The following is a 16,326-nucleotide window of genomic DNA, read 5'->3' as shown; positions in this document are numbered from 1 at the left end:
TGATCTACATAAAAATTATAATAATCATTCAGCTGTAACACCCTTTCGGTGTCTGATTGCCATGGCATCTGAAGGAAGCACGAGAGTTGGGTTGCTCAAGCATAGACAGGAGAAGTCGATATGCAGAGGTCTGGTTTGAATCACGGACCATCATCATCATCATCGACAGCATGACATCAGTGTTCAACACCGATGTTTCACTGCCGTACAACCATGAATCACGGACCATCCGGTCATTAAACTCGCGCTCTAACCACTGAGCCAGCTTGCCCCCCATCTTGCTACATAAATCGAATGAATACCTATTACGACTTAGTGGACCATGCACTTCAGGTCTGGCTAGGTATACGCACTTCGCCAATGCCAATCATTCGCTCGTTGCAGCGTACTCAGTTCCCTCTAGCCCAAGTTCTTCGCTCGGACATCAAAATTCATGGTTGGGTCAGTCTGTGACAGCACAGGTTTAAAGGGTGATATCCGTTCTTGTCATCCCAATTACTCCTGTCCATGCCCAGGCGATCTAACAACGATTTATCTCTCCTAAAACCAGTGTGCCAGGCATGTATCTGAAGTACATCAATGTTAAGCGGTTTATTTTTCAGTCTTAACAGCTTGTAAACGGCGGTTTGGCCTCTGCAAAGTCCAGGAATGACACTTCTGGAGTCGGCCTATGTATGCACCCAAATAACATAGCTGTTCTGTAGATAACAGACCTCAAAACTGGAGCAGCTGCTGCTTTCGAGACAGTTAGCACGATTCCCTGCGGCTACATTTTTGCAAACACAACCGATTTTCACGCTTGAGGGAATCTGAATGATAGGTGAACCCCTACCCCACCGATCACAGTTGGGTGCTGCAACGGCCGATAAGCCCAACTCGCAAATGATTAGGACACTGGTTGGTTCAGTATGTCACTTTCCGTCCTTCAGACTAATGAATACACGGTCACTGGAATGAAATGTACAAAACTTACTGGGTAGTTGTTGCGCAATTCTCTAGTAGTAGGAGTGGCCAAGCCGAAATGACTCAAAATACGTAATGCTCACCACATATGAAATCCCCATATCTAAGAATTGATAAACAATCACGCCATTTACTCGGCAGGATGTGGTCAGCCCCGGAAACACATTCCGCTTCACATGTCTTTGATTAGAACGGACACTTAGCTATCGCCGTGTAGTAATGAAACGTTAACTTTAAAGACACTCACGAGGAAGAACTGAAAAGGTGAACCTGATGGTAGTGTGATGCCGCCTCTCCAAACTATCACTCAAACAGTGTGGATACCTTAATTGCGTGTTGTACTTCTAGTTAGGAAACAGGTTGACATGTGGTTTTCAAATCGTCATGGTGTTTCTCAGCCGGAATCTGTTAACTCGTTTTTCACATTCTCATCGGGATTCCATTCTCTCTTGGGTCCCAATGTGTCTTTTCATCTTATCATGTCTTTTTCACTACCTCAGTCTTACTTGGATTTCACGGTTTCAGCACAAGAATCGTATCGTTCATCGAGATATCAAACCGGACAATATTTTGGTTGATAAGCATGAACCCTTGTTGAAAATAAGCGACTTTGGTGTTTCCAAACTTCTCATGGGGCTCGAGCGACGAGCTACTTCGGTATTAGGTAGGTTTTGGTAATAAAGTCTGGCCTTTTTTAGTGTGATTTATTGACGACCGTATGTCTCGACATAGTTTATTTTACTAGCCTGTAAAAGCTTGACAAGTATCCATCACATAACTTCCAGATCTTGTGACGCCCAGTTGCCATACCACCTGCTACAATCACGAATGCTGAAAAGCTTCCTGTACACCCAAACCTAGGCAAGGTCAGGCGACAAACTGGAGATACTTTTTGTTCAGATATAGGTACTAGCTACTATCCCACACCTTACCGCCTGCAGTGCTCAGCTGTGAAGTCCGGACAATTCACCGCTTTTTCAGATTGTTTTAAGTTGGCACTCTGTTCAATCCTTTCTACACATTTTCATCCTGCCCTAGTGTGTGAAATCCATCAATACTCAATACATTGGGGTAGACGACAGAAGCTTTCTCTACCCTCTCTCTGTGCAAAGACCATTTTCGCTGTTTTTATTGTGGCTTCTCTCTAGACGGAAACTGTTGAAAAATCAATTATCGTAGGCAGAACTCTTAGGTCTCCGTAGCCAATGTCTCTGGGAAAGCTTTTCGTTTCATGCTTTCTCGGTCAGTCGTCTTGTGCTGAGGGATATCACTCTGTAGATGTTACTCTGAGGACTTTTGCCTAATTGCTCTACACGTTGAGCTGTGGTCAAGATTTTACTACACAAAATATCTTGCACTTCAACTTTGGCTCAGTCGCGCTTTCGGCAATTTACTGCATGACCGATTACCGTCCTATGCGTAGAACCGAAATTATTTTGTTCGTTTCACGTCTGATTCTTGTACTTTCCTCAATTCGGTCCTCCAAAAGGTACGCATTGCTACATGGCTCCGGAACTTCTGCAGAACAAAGGCGGATATGATTTTTCGGTTGATATTTGGAGTTTCGGATGTACGGTAGTCTACATGCTTACTGGTCAACCACTCTACGGTGGGGTTAGTATACTTTGTCTTTTCCCTTGGTTCAGTGTAACTCGATTAATCCCATAAAATTATTCTTATTTTCATGTGTACTCGTTTTCGGTCCAGTCTGGTAATTGCTGTGAGATCAGTTACACTGTATTTCGCATAACAGTTCGGGAATGACGGTCTGCTCCAGATTTCTGACCTAGTGACAGTCCGTAGCTTTTCAGTTCAGTCTAGGACATTACAATTCTGAAGTTTCGAGCCCAGATGTTCGCTGCATAGGTGACCGATTTCGGTGTACCACGCAACAACACAACGAAAGGGCGTGGTGACCGACCAGAGCAATTCATGAATCTGTTCGATCCAATGTGTTGAGCTACTCAGGGAAGGAGTGGCGTCCGTGGCTTCAACTGTTGTAATGCTTCAAAGTCACTAGTTCAGTCCTCTTAATCACTCATTGGTTATATCTGCATTCGATTTGAGTGAAACAATCAATCTTATAAGTGAATACACCGAATAACGCAGCGTTAAAGTTTGACAGGCTTTCTATTCAAGGGGACGCCGAAATAAGCCACGTATGATTTTCCCAAAATTTGGTCTAATTGGGCCAACCCCTGGAAATACTGTTCGGAGCAAACCATGGGACTGATGCCAAATCTGTCCGACGTAGTCAAGTGGCGATCAATAAAGGCCTCATTCAACCAGATAAGTCACGTGCAACCAGTGATTCGATGTTCTTCATGACTGCGGTGAGCACGAAGTACAGAGACAACTTAGGGGATCATATGTTCTTGATTAGCGCCTTGGATCTGTTAGCAGTTCATTGTGAGCGGTCTGTATAGCGTAGTTTGTTGTTAGTAATTCACCGTAATTGAGGTCACTGCGCAGAATGTTGTGGTGTTTATAGTATCTATCCTTGCGGGAACTACTTTGTTTGCTCGTGCTGGGTGGAAATATAACGACCGATTTCTACATCTGGCTGATCACAAGTTGCCTTCCATCTTTTATGAAACATACTAAAACATACTAAACATTCTAAAATAATTGTTAGCGTACCGAAGTATTCCATCGCAATAGTCTGTATATAGACCCCGTCGAAAAGTATCCGTGTTCCTCTCCAACGTGGATGAAGTAACAGCAATCCTGGATGTATGGAACGGTTTGGGGACGGAAATCCTGCAAAAATCAATGAGAGTTCCGAAACAACACTGGCTCTCACTGTTTGTTCTCATTTTCACACTATTTCGGACTGATCTCAATGCGTCATGCGGTATTTGCTGAATTCTCGATGTGAGTTCAACAGCTGTAAGCTGTCCAACGGACAACTGCTCTGAGAGACTCGCACTGTAAATTCGAGTGCCTTAGGGCGAATGCATGCGGAGGAAAGAAAAAGTGGGCATTTGGCGTACCGTGTTAGCTCTTAGGTTGCTCATTTCGCATGTCTCCCTCGTGTTCTAAGCCTACGCATGTTAGCATTTCCAATGAGCGGCGTGAAAATCCTCTTTTATGGGTTAAGGCTGTCCCGTTTCTGTGAGTGAAGATCCAAACTGAACATATTCCTGGCTCTTGACTTTGGAAAACGTCCCATGCATGATTCACTAGTGTTTCTGTACGGTTCACGCAGAACGCACACGAAATCCGGTCCTCAACGCGTCTCTCACCTCGTCTTATCTCCGCGAGCAAGCGCGTAACAGCTATGGGCATCAAACCCTTCTTATACACAGCTCATACTTCTGGTGGATTGCTTGTCGCTATACCAGTGCTCCTTATCTTGCTTTCCTCGTCAATATCGTTTATCTACCGGGCGTCTTCGCGGTACCACCGAATCCACATCTTTAAATTATGGAATGACTGTGACTTGTTAAAACACCATCAGACAACACTCGTTGCAGCATGTGACGACCGGTCGGGAACTTCGTCACGTAAATCGACTAGTCGCGGGAAGATAGGTCGTTTACCCGATCCACGCCTGTTCAGTGTTAAAGACCCCGGTATTCTTTATAAGACGTGTTGACAATACTCATCATTCCCCACCGGGAGTCTTGGTATTCTTTAGGAAAATCGAATCATACTGATATGGAGTATCCAACCTGAAGTACAGATCTATACCCATTGATTACCCCTTCCCCGGGATACCTTTGCTCCTTACATAGGACCTCACAGCTAACACGGTAATTTAGAATATAGGCGAATAATAGTCGCGAAATACATAGCCGGTTCGACTAGGTTACAACATTGGTACTATCGAACTTTTCATAACAAGTATTCCGCCTGACCGACTGTCCAGTAATCATCGATAAATTTCTGCATAATCGCCCATTAAAAATTACCCAGGTTTTGGAGAATAGATCACCTCTATACCAGCGTAACACAAAACGAACTAGGACACAGTGACGAACGTTAATGTTTTCCGGATCTCTCATCAGCTCAGTACATATTTGGCGGTTAAAATAAGAACAGAAAATGAAATACGCGGCGAACATTGGTTAATGAAATGTAAAAAAAGTGGAGACACGAACGATTGGTTGTCTGCGCCCCCACGTCGCACCTAATTGGATGCTGTGAGACAGACTAGAGGGTTGTTGAGTGACTTGGCCAGTTGATTCGTGTCACATAGCCAAGGCAGACTCAGCGTTCATATGAAACGTTTTTGATAGCACAGTACCGGGTTTCGCAGACGTATAGTGACTGCACCGACTGTGGTCAAGCCACGCCGTTGGATAGATACTGGCAGCCTACTGGGTACACGGTAAATAAAATGAAATGACTCATTCGGAACGACTAGGCACCGGTGTCAATTAAGTGGGACGCAATTGAGCTTTTGGCTGAACTGTTGAGTCTAATGATATTCCGGTAAGAGAGATGCTCACGTATTCTCCCAGAAAGTTGCCGTGTCGTGCACCCAACCTACTCCGCTGAACAACAGCAGGAGAAAGAATACACAACCATATTCTGTGTGAACACTGGCATCTTGTCTTTGAGGTTTAAGTTGAGCAAAGAGTTGTCTGTAAACCAAGACTACAGAGTTCCAGCCGGAAACGTGCGTTGTAGGGTTTGGAACAAGCGGCGATAGACTATGTCTGCCAACAAATCTCCTTTATACGGTAAACTCAAGTATATTGGCTTCTTTTCAACGGCCATGATCGGCGGTTGGATAGGGCTATTTCTGTTGTCATTGTGGTTTTCGTTGCTATCGCTCTTGATGATGGCGATGATGGTGATTGCGATGTTGATGGTCATCTTAGCTACAACATTCTCCACCCTCACACGTGGGTTACCTGAAGAAATAACCCCAGCTCGCGGCATCTGCTTTGCAAATTTTCGTTATGTAGGTAGCTTACGAGTGGCGGTTAAAATAAGAACAGAAAATGAAATACGCGGCGAACATTGGTTAATGAAATGTAAAAAAAGTGGAGACACGAACGATTGGTTGTCTGCGCCCCCACGTCGCACCTAATTGGATGCTGTGAGACAGACTAGAGGGTTGTTGAGTGACTTGGCCAGTTGATTCGTGTCACATAGCCAAGGCAGACTCAGCGTTCATATGAAACGTTTTTGATAGCACAGTACCGGGTTTCGCAGACGTATAGTGACTGCACCGACTGTGGTCAAGCCACGCCGTTGGATAGATACTGGCAGCCTACTGGGTACACGGTAAATAAAATGAAATGACTCATTCGGAACGACTAGGCACCGGTGTCAATTAAGTGGGACGCAATTGAGCTTTTGGCTGAACTGTTGAGTCTAATGGTATTCCGGTAAGAGAGATGCTCACGTATTCTCCCAGAAAGTTGCCGTGTCGTGCACCCAACCTACTCCGCTGAACAACAGCAGGAGAAAGAATACACAACCATATTGTGTGTGAACACTGGCATCTTGTCTTTGAGGTTTAAGTTGAGCAAAGAGTTGTCTGTAAACCAAGACTACAGAGTTCCAGCCGGAAACGTGCGTTGTAGGGTTTGGAACAAGCGGCGATAGACTATGTCTGCCAACAAATCTCCTTTATACGGTAAACTCAAGTATATTGGCTTCTTTCCAACGGTCGTGATAGGCGTTCGGATAGGGCGATCGGACATATTCTTGTTTGTAAATCTCTCTGGGTAACCATTGGTTCGGGGCACGTTAGCAATGTGCTGCAGTTGACAGTCCAGTGTATCAGCAGGGCAAGTACGCCTTGCTCGGTTCTTTAAGGTGTGACGATAAGTTTTATCTGTGATTACACTGACTCAACAGATTCGACACTGCCGATCTCCACCACCTTAAAGGAACTACTCCGCTGTACTTTCAGCGTACAATTCCAATTTAATTCCACGCTTTACCGACAAATCGGTGGAGTTGCCATGGGTTCTTTTCTTGGTCCTTGTTGAATGACATTTTTATGGTCAAACTGGAACTTGGTTGATTGAACGGGGAGATTAGACGTGCGAATTTTTATTGAAGATACCTAGATGATATTTCTTTGCTAGTATCAAACGGTCCCAAAATGGATGCCCTCCTGACCAACTACAACCGAGCACATCACTCCATTCAGTTCACTTTTGATACTGAAATTGACAGCGCCTTTCATTTCCTGGACCTTAAGTTAGTCGGACTTTCCACGGGTTCAGAAAGCCCACGTGGACAGGACGGTACACAAACTTTCTGATTTTTGTGCGGAAACGCACTCTGATTCACACTTCAACGAACCAAGCAAGGCGTATTTGCCCTGCTGATACACTGGACTGTCAACTTTCTCCTGCTGTTGTTCAGCGGAGTAGGTTGGGTGCACGACACGGCAACTTTCTGGGAGAATACGTGAGCATCTCTCTTACCGGAATATCATTAGACTCAACAGTTCAGCCAAAAGCTCAATTGCGTCCCACTTAATTGACACCGGTGCCTAGTCGTTCCGAATGAGTCATTTCATTTTATTTACCGTGTACCCAGTAGGCTGCCAGTATCTATCCAACGGCGTGGCTTGACCACAGTCGGTGCAGTCACTATACGTCTGCGAAACCCGGTACTGTGCTATCAAAAACGTTTCATATGAACGCTGAGTCTGCCTTGGCTATGTGACACGAATCAACTGGCCAAGTCACTCAACAACCCTCTAGTCTGTCTCACAGCATCCAATTAGGTGCGACGTGGGGGCGCAGACAACCAATCGTTCGTGTCTCCACTTTTTTTACATTTCATTAACCAATGTTCGCCGCGTATTTCATTTTCTGTTCTTATTTTAACCGCCAAATATGTACTGAGCTGATGAGAGATCCGGAAAACATTAACGTTCGTCACTGTGTTCTTGTTCAACCCTTGGGGGTATTTAAAGAAAGCGAGGTAGCAAAGTTATTGTCGCCGCTGCCGACTCTACATTCCGCCCGGGTCTGACAGTGCCCGGTCTTGTTGAGTGATAATATGTTTCCGTTTGTGGTGCATCGATGTACCGTGATTTATTGACGCCATTTAGATAGAGCTGGACACCTTCACTGTTCAAACTAACCGTCTTCATTTGTAAATACAGAATACTTCAAATGGTTTGTTTTTTTCACTTAACGGAGATTTTGGACGCGTGTTATTCTTAGTTTTTATTCTCACAATTCCACAATACCTCTTTTCTAGCCTGATTTCCCCTCATCCGGTTTCTTAATTTTTCCGATTTTGCCATTTTTAGCTTAACGAATGGCAAGTTTGTTACCTAGTTGGATCGACCATGCAACACCCTGATATCCCTGATGACGTTTCGTCGACTTGTCGTGACTTCCTGGAGCGCACTTTTGCCCCCGACCCCGAGAAACGAGCGCCTGCTAGTGCTTTGAGGCTCGATCCCTTTGTTGATCCGTGAGTGGATGACCTTCTGATGGCGTATTTTACACTTTTTGCTCATGTGTCGTTTGGTGAGTACAATATAACTGCATTTTTTGATAACTCACTATTTTTCTGGCCATTGGGCTGGAACTCACGCACGAAATTCACTGTGCTTTTCGACGGCTGACATTATCCGCACTAGCGGATAGAAGTCTTCGGCGCACATCTTGTAGTAGCCTTTCCACCTTGTGTGAAATTTCTACAATTTAGCTTGTTAAGTAATATACCTCAAGTATTTCCTCATGAGATGATCGAACTTCGGCCGTCCAAATACAGATTTAGGTTACCGTAACCGGCAGTACAGTGTGTTTCTGCTCCATGAACCTTCCAATTCCCGCTCAGTGAACATTATTCATAAATTTATAGGCCTATGTTGGCAGGTTTTGTGACTGATTATGTTGCGCTCGTGGAACTCAAGAATTGTAACTCGCTTCACGGAGCAGGTTCGGTTTGTCCCTCGGAAGTCTGTGGATTTTGTGGTGAAAACTTTGGTATTGATATGTTGCTTGTCGCAGATGGTAGATTCCAGATCTAGAGAGAAATTCTTGGGTGCACACGGAGTTGTTAGTTGGGTTGTTTACCACAGCTACTTTAAAAATGCACTTTATGGAAAACGGATGTCCCACTATCAATAAGGTGATGGTATAAAAACTGGCCGTTGGTAGTAGAACTTTGGCGTTCTTCACTTCTGTGATAACTTGCGTCAAGCAATCAAATGGTCATCTTGCTAAGCAACCAGAGTAAGTCGTTGTGCATTTCAAGGTCTGGCAATGAAGAGGCTCTTCAGAAAATGTGGTCTCACTACTAACTTCTCTGGGCAACTTTTCGAGCATGTTTTAAAATCCTCATCCAGGCTGTATTTCGATGTGTGGTGGTTGTCTCCTTGTGATACTCTACAATTCCATGCTGCTTTCACCACCGTTTTTACGCTTTGTCTACAGGCATGGATACAACAAACCGAGACTGCCACGCTCTTCAGGTTCGTTGACTTTACTGCCACTAGACTCCTTTGATTGGATATTTTTTAGCACTGATTAAACTGGACAAAATTAATTGGCCGACCTGCTACTTTGGTAGCCTAACTTGTATACAACATTTACAACGCTAATCTCCTTATTCACTGATGTTTCACTTCGATTGGTGACGGGACGTTTGCAAGTATATTACCGGGCTCAGCAAACAGAATACCAGCCAGAGTTAGCTAGTGCTCAACTAATGCCTGCAGTTTTTACTGTTGGTTCTCTCATTATACACCTAAATCGAATACGTCTCTGTAGAAAACCTTTGGCCAGATGTGCTGTGATCACTTAAAGCATTCCGTTTCTGAAAAGCGATGTTCCGTTTGTCGGCTTTGGCTTTGTGTTGCTATTATGCTACTACAACTGAGCCGGCTACTTTTGCAGTTCAGTTGCATCCAGTAAGATTAAATTCGACGACTCGTGTACAATCCAGGGTGGTTTGCTCCAACAAACATTTGTTTGAACTACTAACATCTTGTCATTGTCTTGAATACCTCATTTCATGCAGACTGTACTAATGGTCATCAACATNACACTATGATAACAACAAGAAGTACAGGTAACTGCTAGTTGTCGTATCTGGTCATTCTGGTTCGGAATATGACAACTCGTTTTACGAGAAGTGGTGTTGTTTAGTGCTAATCGACTAATCGCCCCAGAAGCGAAAGCTCATTATAGACAATGACCGGTGCTTAAGTGGAGCCAAAGAAACATTAAGATTGTACAATTAGATTTGCTTAACCAACCAATAAAATACTTCACACCAAACCAGTGTGTCCGACTATTTTTAACTGACTTTTAGTGATACCAAATCGAAATTCGTAAAATGTTTAATCTAATTTCGACTTCAATGCACGAATGCATACATCAGGATATGTGAATCCTACTTGTGTCCATTCAGCATCTGCCACTAATACATCGTCAGTGGCTTCATCGTCTCCCACGTAATGCGGTCTTCAGTTGCATGTTGACTTGACATCTGCGCGATTTGCAAAGCTTAACCGCAACATTTCTAGTAAGGAACACCTTTTGGAGATAGAAGAATCCTTCTTTGACGAGCTCGTTTCGTTGTTGAGGGAGTTAGACACGTTATCGGACATTTTCTGCCCCCAAGAATGAAATTTCAGTTGCTTACGATGTTGTAAGCTGCTTGGATTATTTCCGGGTGCAAATGAGATTTTATGGTTCGAGTGCGGTACTCATCGGTCACAAGGAGCCTTCACGCTAGTGATACGTTTGGGGCATGCTGTAACGTATTTTGGATCACGCGCAGACTACAGTATGGTGACCGCACCAGCCTGTGGGGACATTAATTGCTGGTTAAATAACCGAACAGGGGTGCACCAGTCTGATTGGTAGGAAGTTTTAGTTATCAAGGTTTGTGAACACAATGTTGCATTTCCGTACTGCATTGCGATACTTTCACAACGGTTGACTGTTGAAGGATTTTCATTATTGTTGCAGAACAGAACAGGGAACAAATGACAATTTCCTTATTGCCCTTGCACGTCGGTGTCTGGCTTTTTTTCAAGTAACTCCGGTTGGATGGTTTTCATAGTTTTGCTTGTGCTGTAAAATGACATGGAATTTTATTTCGCTAGTCTCTAGTGTTTCTATTTTTCTTTAAGTTTCATACATCGGTTCGATACCTCGGAGAGCTACTCCCATTCCATTCGAACGGTACGTATTTCCAACTTGTTCATTTCATGTCTCTTGTTCATGGTATTGCTCTTTGAAGATAGCACTTGCTTCTTTAGTTCCTGAACCATCTTTTTCTCAAGATACTGGGTTGAATTTCGGTCGGAAAACACAATCCTCCATAGGCAAATATCTGCTACAATGTCTGCCACAAGGCAACAAGTGAGCATAAATAACTGTTTTCACAGTCCCGGAGGGGAGCTCATGCTCGTCTGAGCTATCGCTTATATTGCATATCTCATTTCTGGCTTCCCAATGGTCAAGACATTCAGCATCACCTAAGTTGCTTTTTCCAGAAGACACCGAATTTCCGATTTAGTGGTTCCCTAACACCGAAAGATGCATGCATCAAAGACAAACACATATCAGCTGGTCCTAATTAGAACGTTAAGCAATTATATGTGTGGTGTTAAAAGCTGAGTTCGAATTTTGTACCGAAGAGACCATACAATTTGTTTGCATCTACCACTCTCTATGTTTTCATTTTTTTAGTCCAACTTTTGAGTATAAATAACTGTTTTCACAGTCCCGGAGGGGAGCTCATGCTCGTCTGAGCTATCGCTTATATTGCATATCTCATTTCTGGCTTCCCAATGGTCAAGACATTCAGCATCACCTAAGTTGCTTTTTTCAGAAGACACCGAATTTCCGATTTAGTGGTTCCCTAACACCGAAAGATGCATGCATCAAAGACAAACACATATCAGCTGGTCCTAATTAGAACGTTAAGCAATTATATGTGTGGTGTTAAAAGCTGAGTTCGAATGTGAGGTTTTTCAGCCAGTTATCATCCTTAAATCTGAAGCATTTACTAGGGTTTGTTGTAAGCGGTTTCAGTCAATCGCTGATCATGTGTCATCTTTCTCCTCTAATCACATTTTCCTGTGATTGTAGTAATACTATCTTTTAACTTTTGACTTCATTCTGTTCACAGGTTCGTTTCAGATAATCCACAAAAGGCGACCAGGTCAACAGTTATCGAGGCCGGTACGTACTGTTGCGTTGCCTTACGTTTATGTGTTTTTTCTATCATTCCTATTATCTTACGAGTTCGGTTATCCTTAAACAGACCCTTTATTGCAATATACACACCAGTTGCTTGTCCAGTATGCATGAAACCAAGAGATAAGCACATCGTGGGGTAGTAATGTTCTGACCGATATTGACCTTTTTGAAAATACCACATATTCTGGTGTTAAACCAGTACGTATGCTGTTTAATGTCATCGTTAACACTCAATATGATTTAATTACAACATACGAGTTGTTATTCCATCTGTGCGATGCTACAGTGTGCCTCAAAGTATGTACAACTACGATTTAATCTTTTCACACTGAATGCTCACAGACCATGGGGAACATGTCTGATTCAAAGCATTGAACGCTGAGGGCGGCGCGACTGGGTGTATCTCCATGGAACTAATTCATCATAACAAAATTCGTCTGTTTTGTTGGATTAAACTACTTGCAAGGTTGCTGAAAAAGCTGGAACATCCGAGGAGTGGTTTCGCCCTTCTTGGAGCTCATAGGTAGGCACAGCCCTGAATTTCCTCCCAACCTTACGGTCTACTTGAACGCAACTTGTTCGAAATTCGCGGAACCCGTTCATTTGCACACCAGTCTTGTTTTTACGGGAGACTCAACAGAACTCCGGCCGAGTATCTCACCCATGATTTTCTTCAATTTGGTGTGCTGCATAAAGAGTGCCTCGTGTTCCATTTTGTAAGGAATTAGGAATACCGAATTATTTCCTTGAATGAAACTACTTACAAGGTTTCTCACGACCCAGAAATCCAACTGTGATTCACCTGGGTCTCCTGTAAAAAACAAGTAAATACGCAAACGGGTGATCAGTTTTATGTCACCAGGAGGTCGATTCGCTAAGCACTCGGTAAAAGTGTATGCTTTTCATACCACGATTATATTTCTGAAGCTTTTTGACAATCAATGAATCTGATGTCAGCCATCCTTCTGTGATGGCTTAGGTTAAGTCGAGAAGTCTCGCTCGGTAGTGTGTACTATTTTCACTCTTGGGTTGTTTACTGATATTCCGTGAGTAGTGGAAAAAAATCTAGAAATCAAGTATAGAAGCCAGCTGTGTATATCAGGTCGATTTGGGCACAATACCCCACAGCTACCCTCTAGCAAACAAACCCGTCCGTAACACTATCCGATAGACGATTCAATCGATGCGTACCATCAGAACATCTGTTGGGTGGTCGTTCGAAATTTGGCGTTAGCCACACAGTCCAGTTGTGACGTGCTCTCCCTTTCAGAATCCGTCCAACATGTACTGGCGGAATGGCACTTGCACAGTTGTCTAGTATATCACATGACTGCATTCCAAGGCCCGAAGAACGGATACTGAGCAGTTATCAGGGCTAGCTTGACTCAGTGCTTCTGTCACTATCGTTCGGTTAATCGTCATAGGTCATGTCTGTTCAGACGAATACCAGGTTGGTTCAGGTTCAACATTCAGCAACTGTTTAACGTAAGCCTTGTTCTCCAAACCTTGTGAGCCTATAACTGTGAACATCACTGCGTTGTCCTTGTTGAGTATGCGTTCCTCCAGGTCAGTTGAACAACGGAAGAGTCAAGTGGAACATGAATCTATTGCTGGTGGGATTGAACCTGGTACCACCCATTCCCTACATCCAGTTAGGCTAGGTTTATCCTACTGTGAATGATGCGCACGTCAGGGCGCCACTGTCTTACATAGTTTTCTCTTATGAAAATATATTTATATATATAATGTTTTTGTGGTTATGTCGCTTGTCCTATTATCTTATGACGAAAATCAGCTGAGTTGTGTGGACTCTTTAATATCATCATTCTCGGCTCACATCGTCTTGTCATCATGCATCGTGCCGTACATGCACAGTATGAGCTTTTTTCCCTTATCACGCGTTATCTAAAAAGTGCATCAGATGAATAGGATTGGTTTCATGCTCCTTTAAGTGTACGTCTTTGTTGACTACAGTGCATTTTACAACATTTCGATTCATTCCGCACGCTGTTTTATCCTTTTGACGTTCTATGCTGACAGGCCAGCTGCCAGTGGAACGGTTTCGGGATGGATTTGTCTCACCTTGCGTTCCAGATCATAAGAACAATCACTTGAATCCGCCTCTTCAGGTGGATCCTCGCTCCACATCCGTACCGGTCGACTTAAATGCGACCGTCGCACTTCCGCCACCTGGTCCAGTGAGCAAACCCAAACAGCCGAGATTAAATTTGAATGCTGCTGGCAGTGATCAGTCAAACAAAGTGTCCGATGACTTCTTGACCATGCGATCTAAGACACCCGAACCCACTACCTGTACTCCTGAACCATTCAAGATCATTCGCCAGGTACTGTTATAGTATCCGATTGTGTCGTGATGATTGGGGATAAAGTACGCTGAATGTTTGGAACATAACAAGTTCCTCTCCCCTAATTAACTAGTTCGACTATGCCTCATGTCTTTGACTTATTCGCCGGGAGACTGCATTTTGCAGTATCCGACTGCCTTCTAACACGGTGCATGTTTGTTCAGGTTTTCCATGTATATCTTGCCTCATCAGGGTCTTGTTTATCCTTGTGAGTTGTTTATATTAAAAAAACGTCCTAAGAAAATAACCAGTTGAAAAGCGTAAAATTTCAACGCGTTCATGACATGTATTTTCTTATGATCGTTGCACTGTTGGCCAGTTGGCATCGACCTAACCGCACGAAAACCAAACTTAAACACTGATTGCAGAAACATCCAGGAAAACTCAACTAGTCTTAAGAGGGCATTCATCGCGTTTTGAGATTTCAATACTGAAATGCCGGAACCTGTAGTTGCTTGCTTTCTATCAGGCTATGTTTGTGGAAAAAAAACAGTTGTTCAGACAATTGATATGAGATTTGAGTCCACTTTGGCGCTGTCCCATCACGCGCCTTTCTGAGAAATGATCATTTGCTGATACTTGCCGTCTGTAATTTGTTCTTTCTACGCATCTGGGCATTTTACCATATCGGCCTGCAAAAGTTGGTGAAATTTTTACATTCCAACACTTGTTCATTCCTGTTGCTGTATTCATGTGGACCATTTCGACTCAATGGTTTATTTCGGTAGTTGTTGACTTTGATGTCACATTCAACATGAAACCAGAATTAGTCCCATTATACAACAGTAACAAATGCAGGTCGTACATTGTGGTTAGCGTGATATTATGTGCACAGTTAAATTCATTCAGGTTAGACTAATTATAGAAAACTTACAGCTGTAGCACCCTTTCGGTGCCCAGCTGCCACGCCACCCGAAGGGTGGCACTAGGGTCGGGATACTACCAGATTGCCCAAGCCTAGGCGTCGGAGATCTAAAGGCAGGGGTCGGGTTCGAACCAAGGGCCTTCCGGTCTTTTGTGAGTAATACTTTTTTATACGTCTCATGGGAATCTCGGGCATATCATATATGATCATTGCTCCCGAAACGCTTTCATAGTAGCGTGAAAGTACGCGTACGACCGAAAAAAAATTTTTCTCGCACGTCCAGAGCGACTTTTGTCGAATAACACAAATGCGTGACCGCCCACCCCTACGCTTTCCGATCAGTCACCAGCTTCGCACTCATTCTGACGTGTAACTCAAAATAGCGTGTAATTCTGTTCAGCGTTCCTCTGAACAACCGTAAAACAAGCCCAACAAAGTCTCCGGGTTAGCGCACGTTCATATGAGCTTAACTAGCTTACGCACAACCTTCATGTTTTTCTAGGGTAGATCTACTGGATAACAAAATGCTTTTTAATGGACCATGCTCATGGACCGTTTTCTCAATGCTTTCTGCATGAGAATACTAGCACTTTATTCCCGACAAATGCTCATAACACTCTGCATAGCCGCTATAGTTGAGTTACTTTCAACCCGACTTGCAATTTACCGGTGGTTTGAATTCAACAATAACTCGTTGGAAGGATGGACGGACACCTCTTGTCCGCTGCATTTCCTTCGTCACCCGACTCTTCTCGCTATAATACCGTTATCTTTTGCTTAACCAAGTATGATCTGGAAGAGAATATGCGTTCCCAAAGATTGTCATTCCTAAAACATGAATCTTAATTGTACTGGACACCCTCTTCTCTACCTTGGTAATCCGTCGCTTCCTGTCTACAGCTTCTCTTTTACCCATATAAGGAAGAATGCAATCCTGGAGTTCCACTAACCAAAGCAACGGGTTGGTATTACAGCTTAGTTC

The 16,326-nt window shown here is 43.6% G+C and overlaps 2 protein-coding genes across 2 annotated transcripts in view; one reads left to right on the top strand and one right to left on the bottom strand.

Annotated features, from left to right (window-relative positions):
- T265_03183 (hypothetical protein) overlaps positions 1 to 16,326 on the top strand; it is a gene marked incomplete at both ends in the record, with an annotated part of 67,714 nt that overhangs the window by 36,139 nt on the left and 15,249 nt on the right. Inside the window, 7 exons of the mRNA XM_009167602.1 lie at positions 1,489 to 1,627; positions 2,453 to 2,577; positions 8,198 to 8,364; positions 9,333 to 9,370; positions 11,039 to 11,090; positions 12,043 to 12,095; positions 14,154 to 14,458. Coding sequence (XP_009165866.1) covers positions 1,489 to 1,627; positions 2,453 to 2,577; positions 8,198 to 8,364; positions 9,333 to 9,370; positions 11,039 to 11,090; positions 12,043 to 12,095; positions 14,154 to 14,458 — 879 coding nt within the window. The remainder of the gene's footprint in view (positions 1 to 1,488; positions 1,628 to 2,452; positions 2,578 to 8,197; positions 8,365 to 9,332; positions 9,371 to 11,038; positions 11,091 to 12,042; positions 12,096 to 14,153; positions 14,459 to 16,326) is intronic.
- The window catches only part of T265_03181 (hypothetical protein), a gene marked incomplete at both ends in the record, with an annotated part of 13,169 nt that continues 5,666 nt past the window's right edge, over positions 8,824 to 16,326 (bottom strand). The window contains 2 exons of the mRNA XM_009167600.1: positions 8,824 to 8,922; positions 12,878 to 12,924. Coding sequence (XP_009165864.1) covers positions 8,824 to 8,922; positions 12,878 to 12,924 — 146 coding nt within the window. The remainder of the gene's footprint in view (positions 8,923 to 12,877; positions 12,925 to 16,326) is intronic.

The sequence above is a fragment of the Opisthorchis viverrini genome (genome assembly GCF_000715545.1).
Source record: "Opisthorchis viverrini unplaced genomic scaffold opera_v5_44, whole genome shotgun sequence".
Lineage (NCBI taxonomy): Eukaryota > Metazoa > Platyhelminthes > Trematoda > Opisthorchiida > Opisthorchiidae > Opisthorchis > Opisthorchis viverrini.
This window is presented reverse-complemented; position numbering and strand designations above follow the sequence as displayed.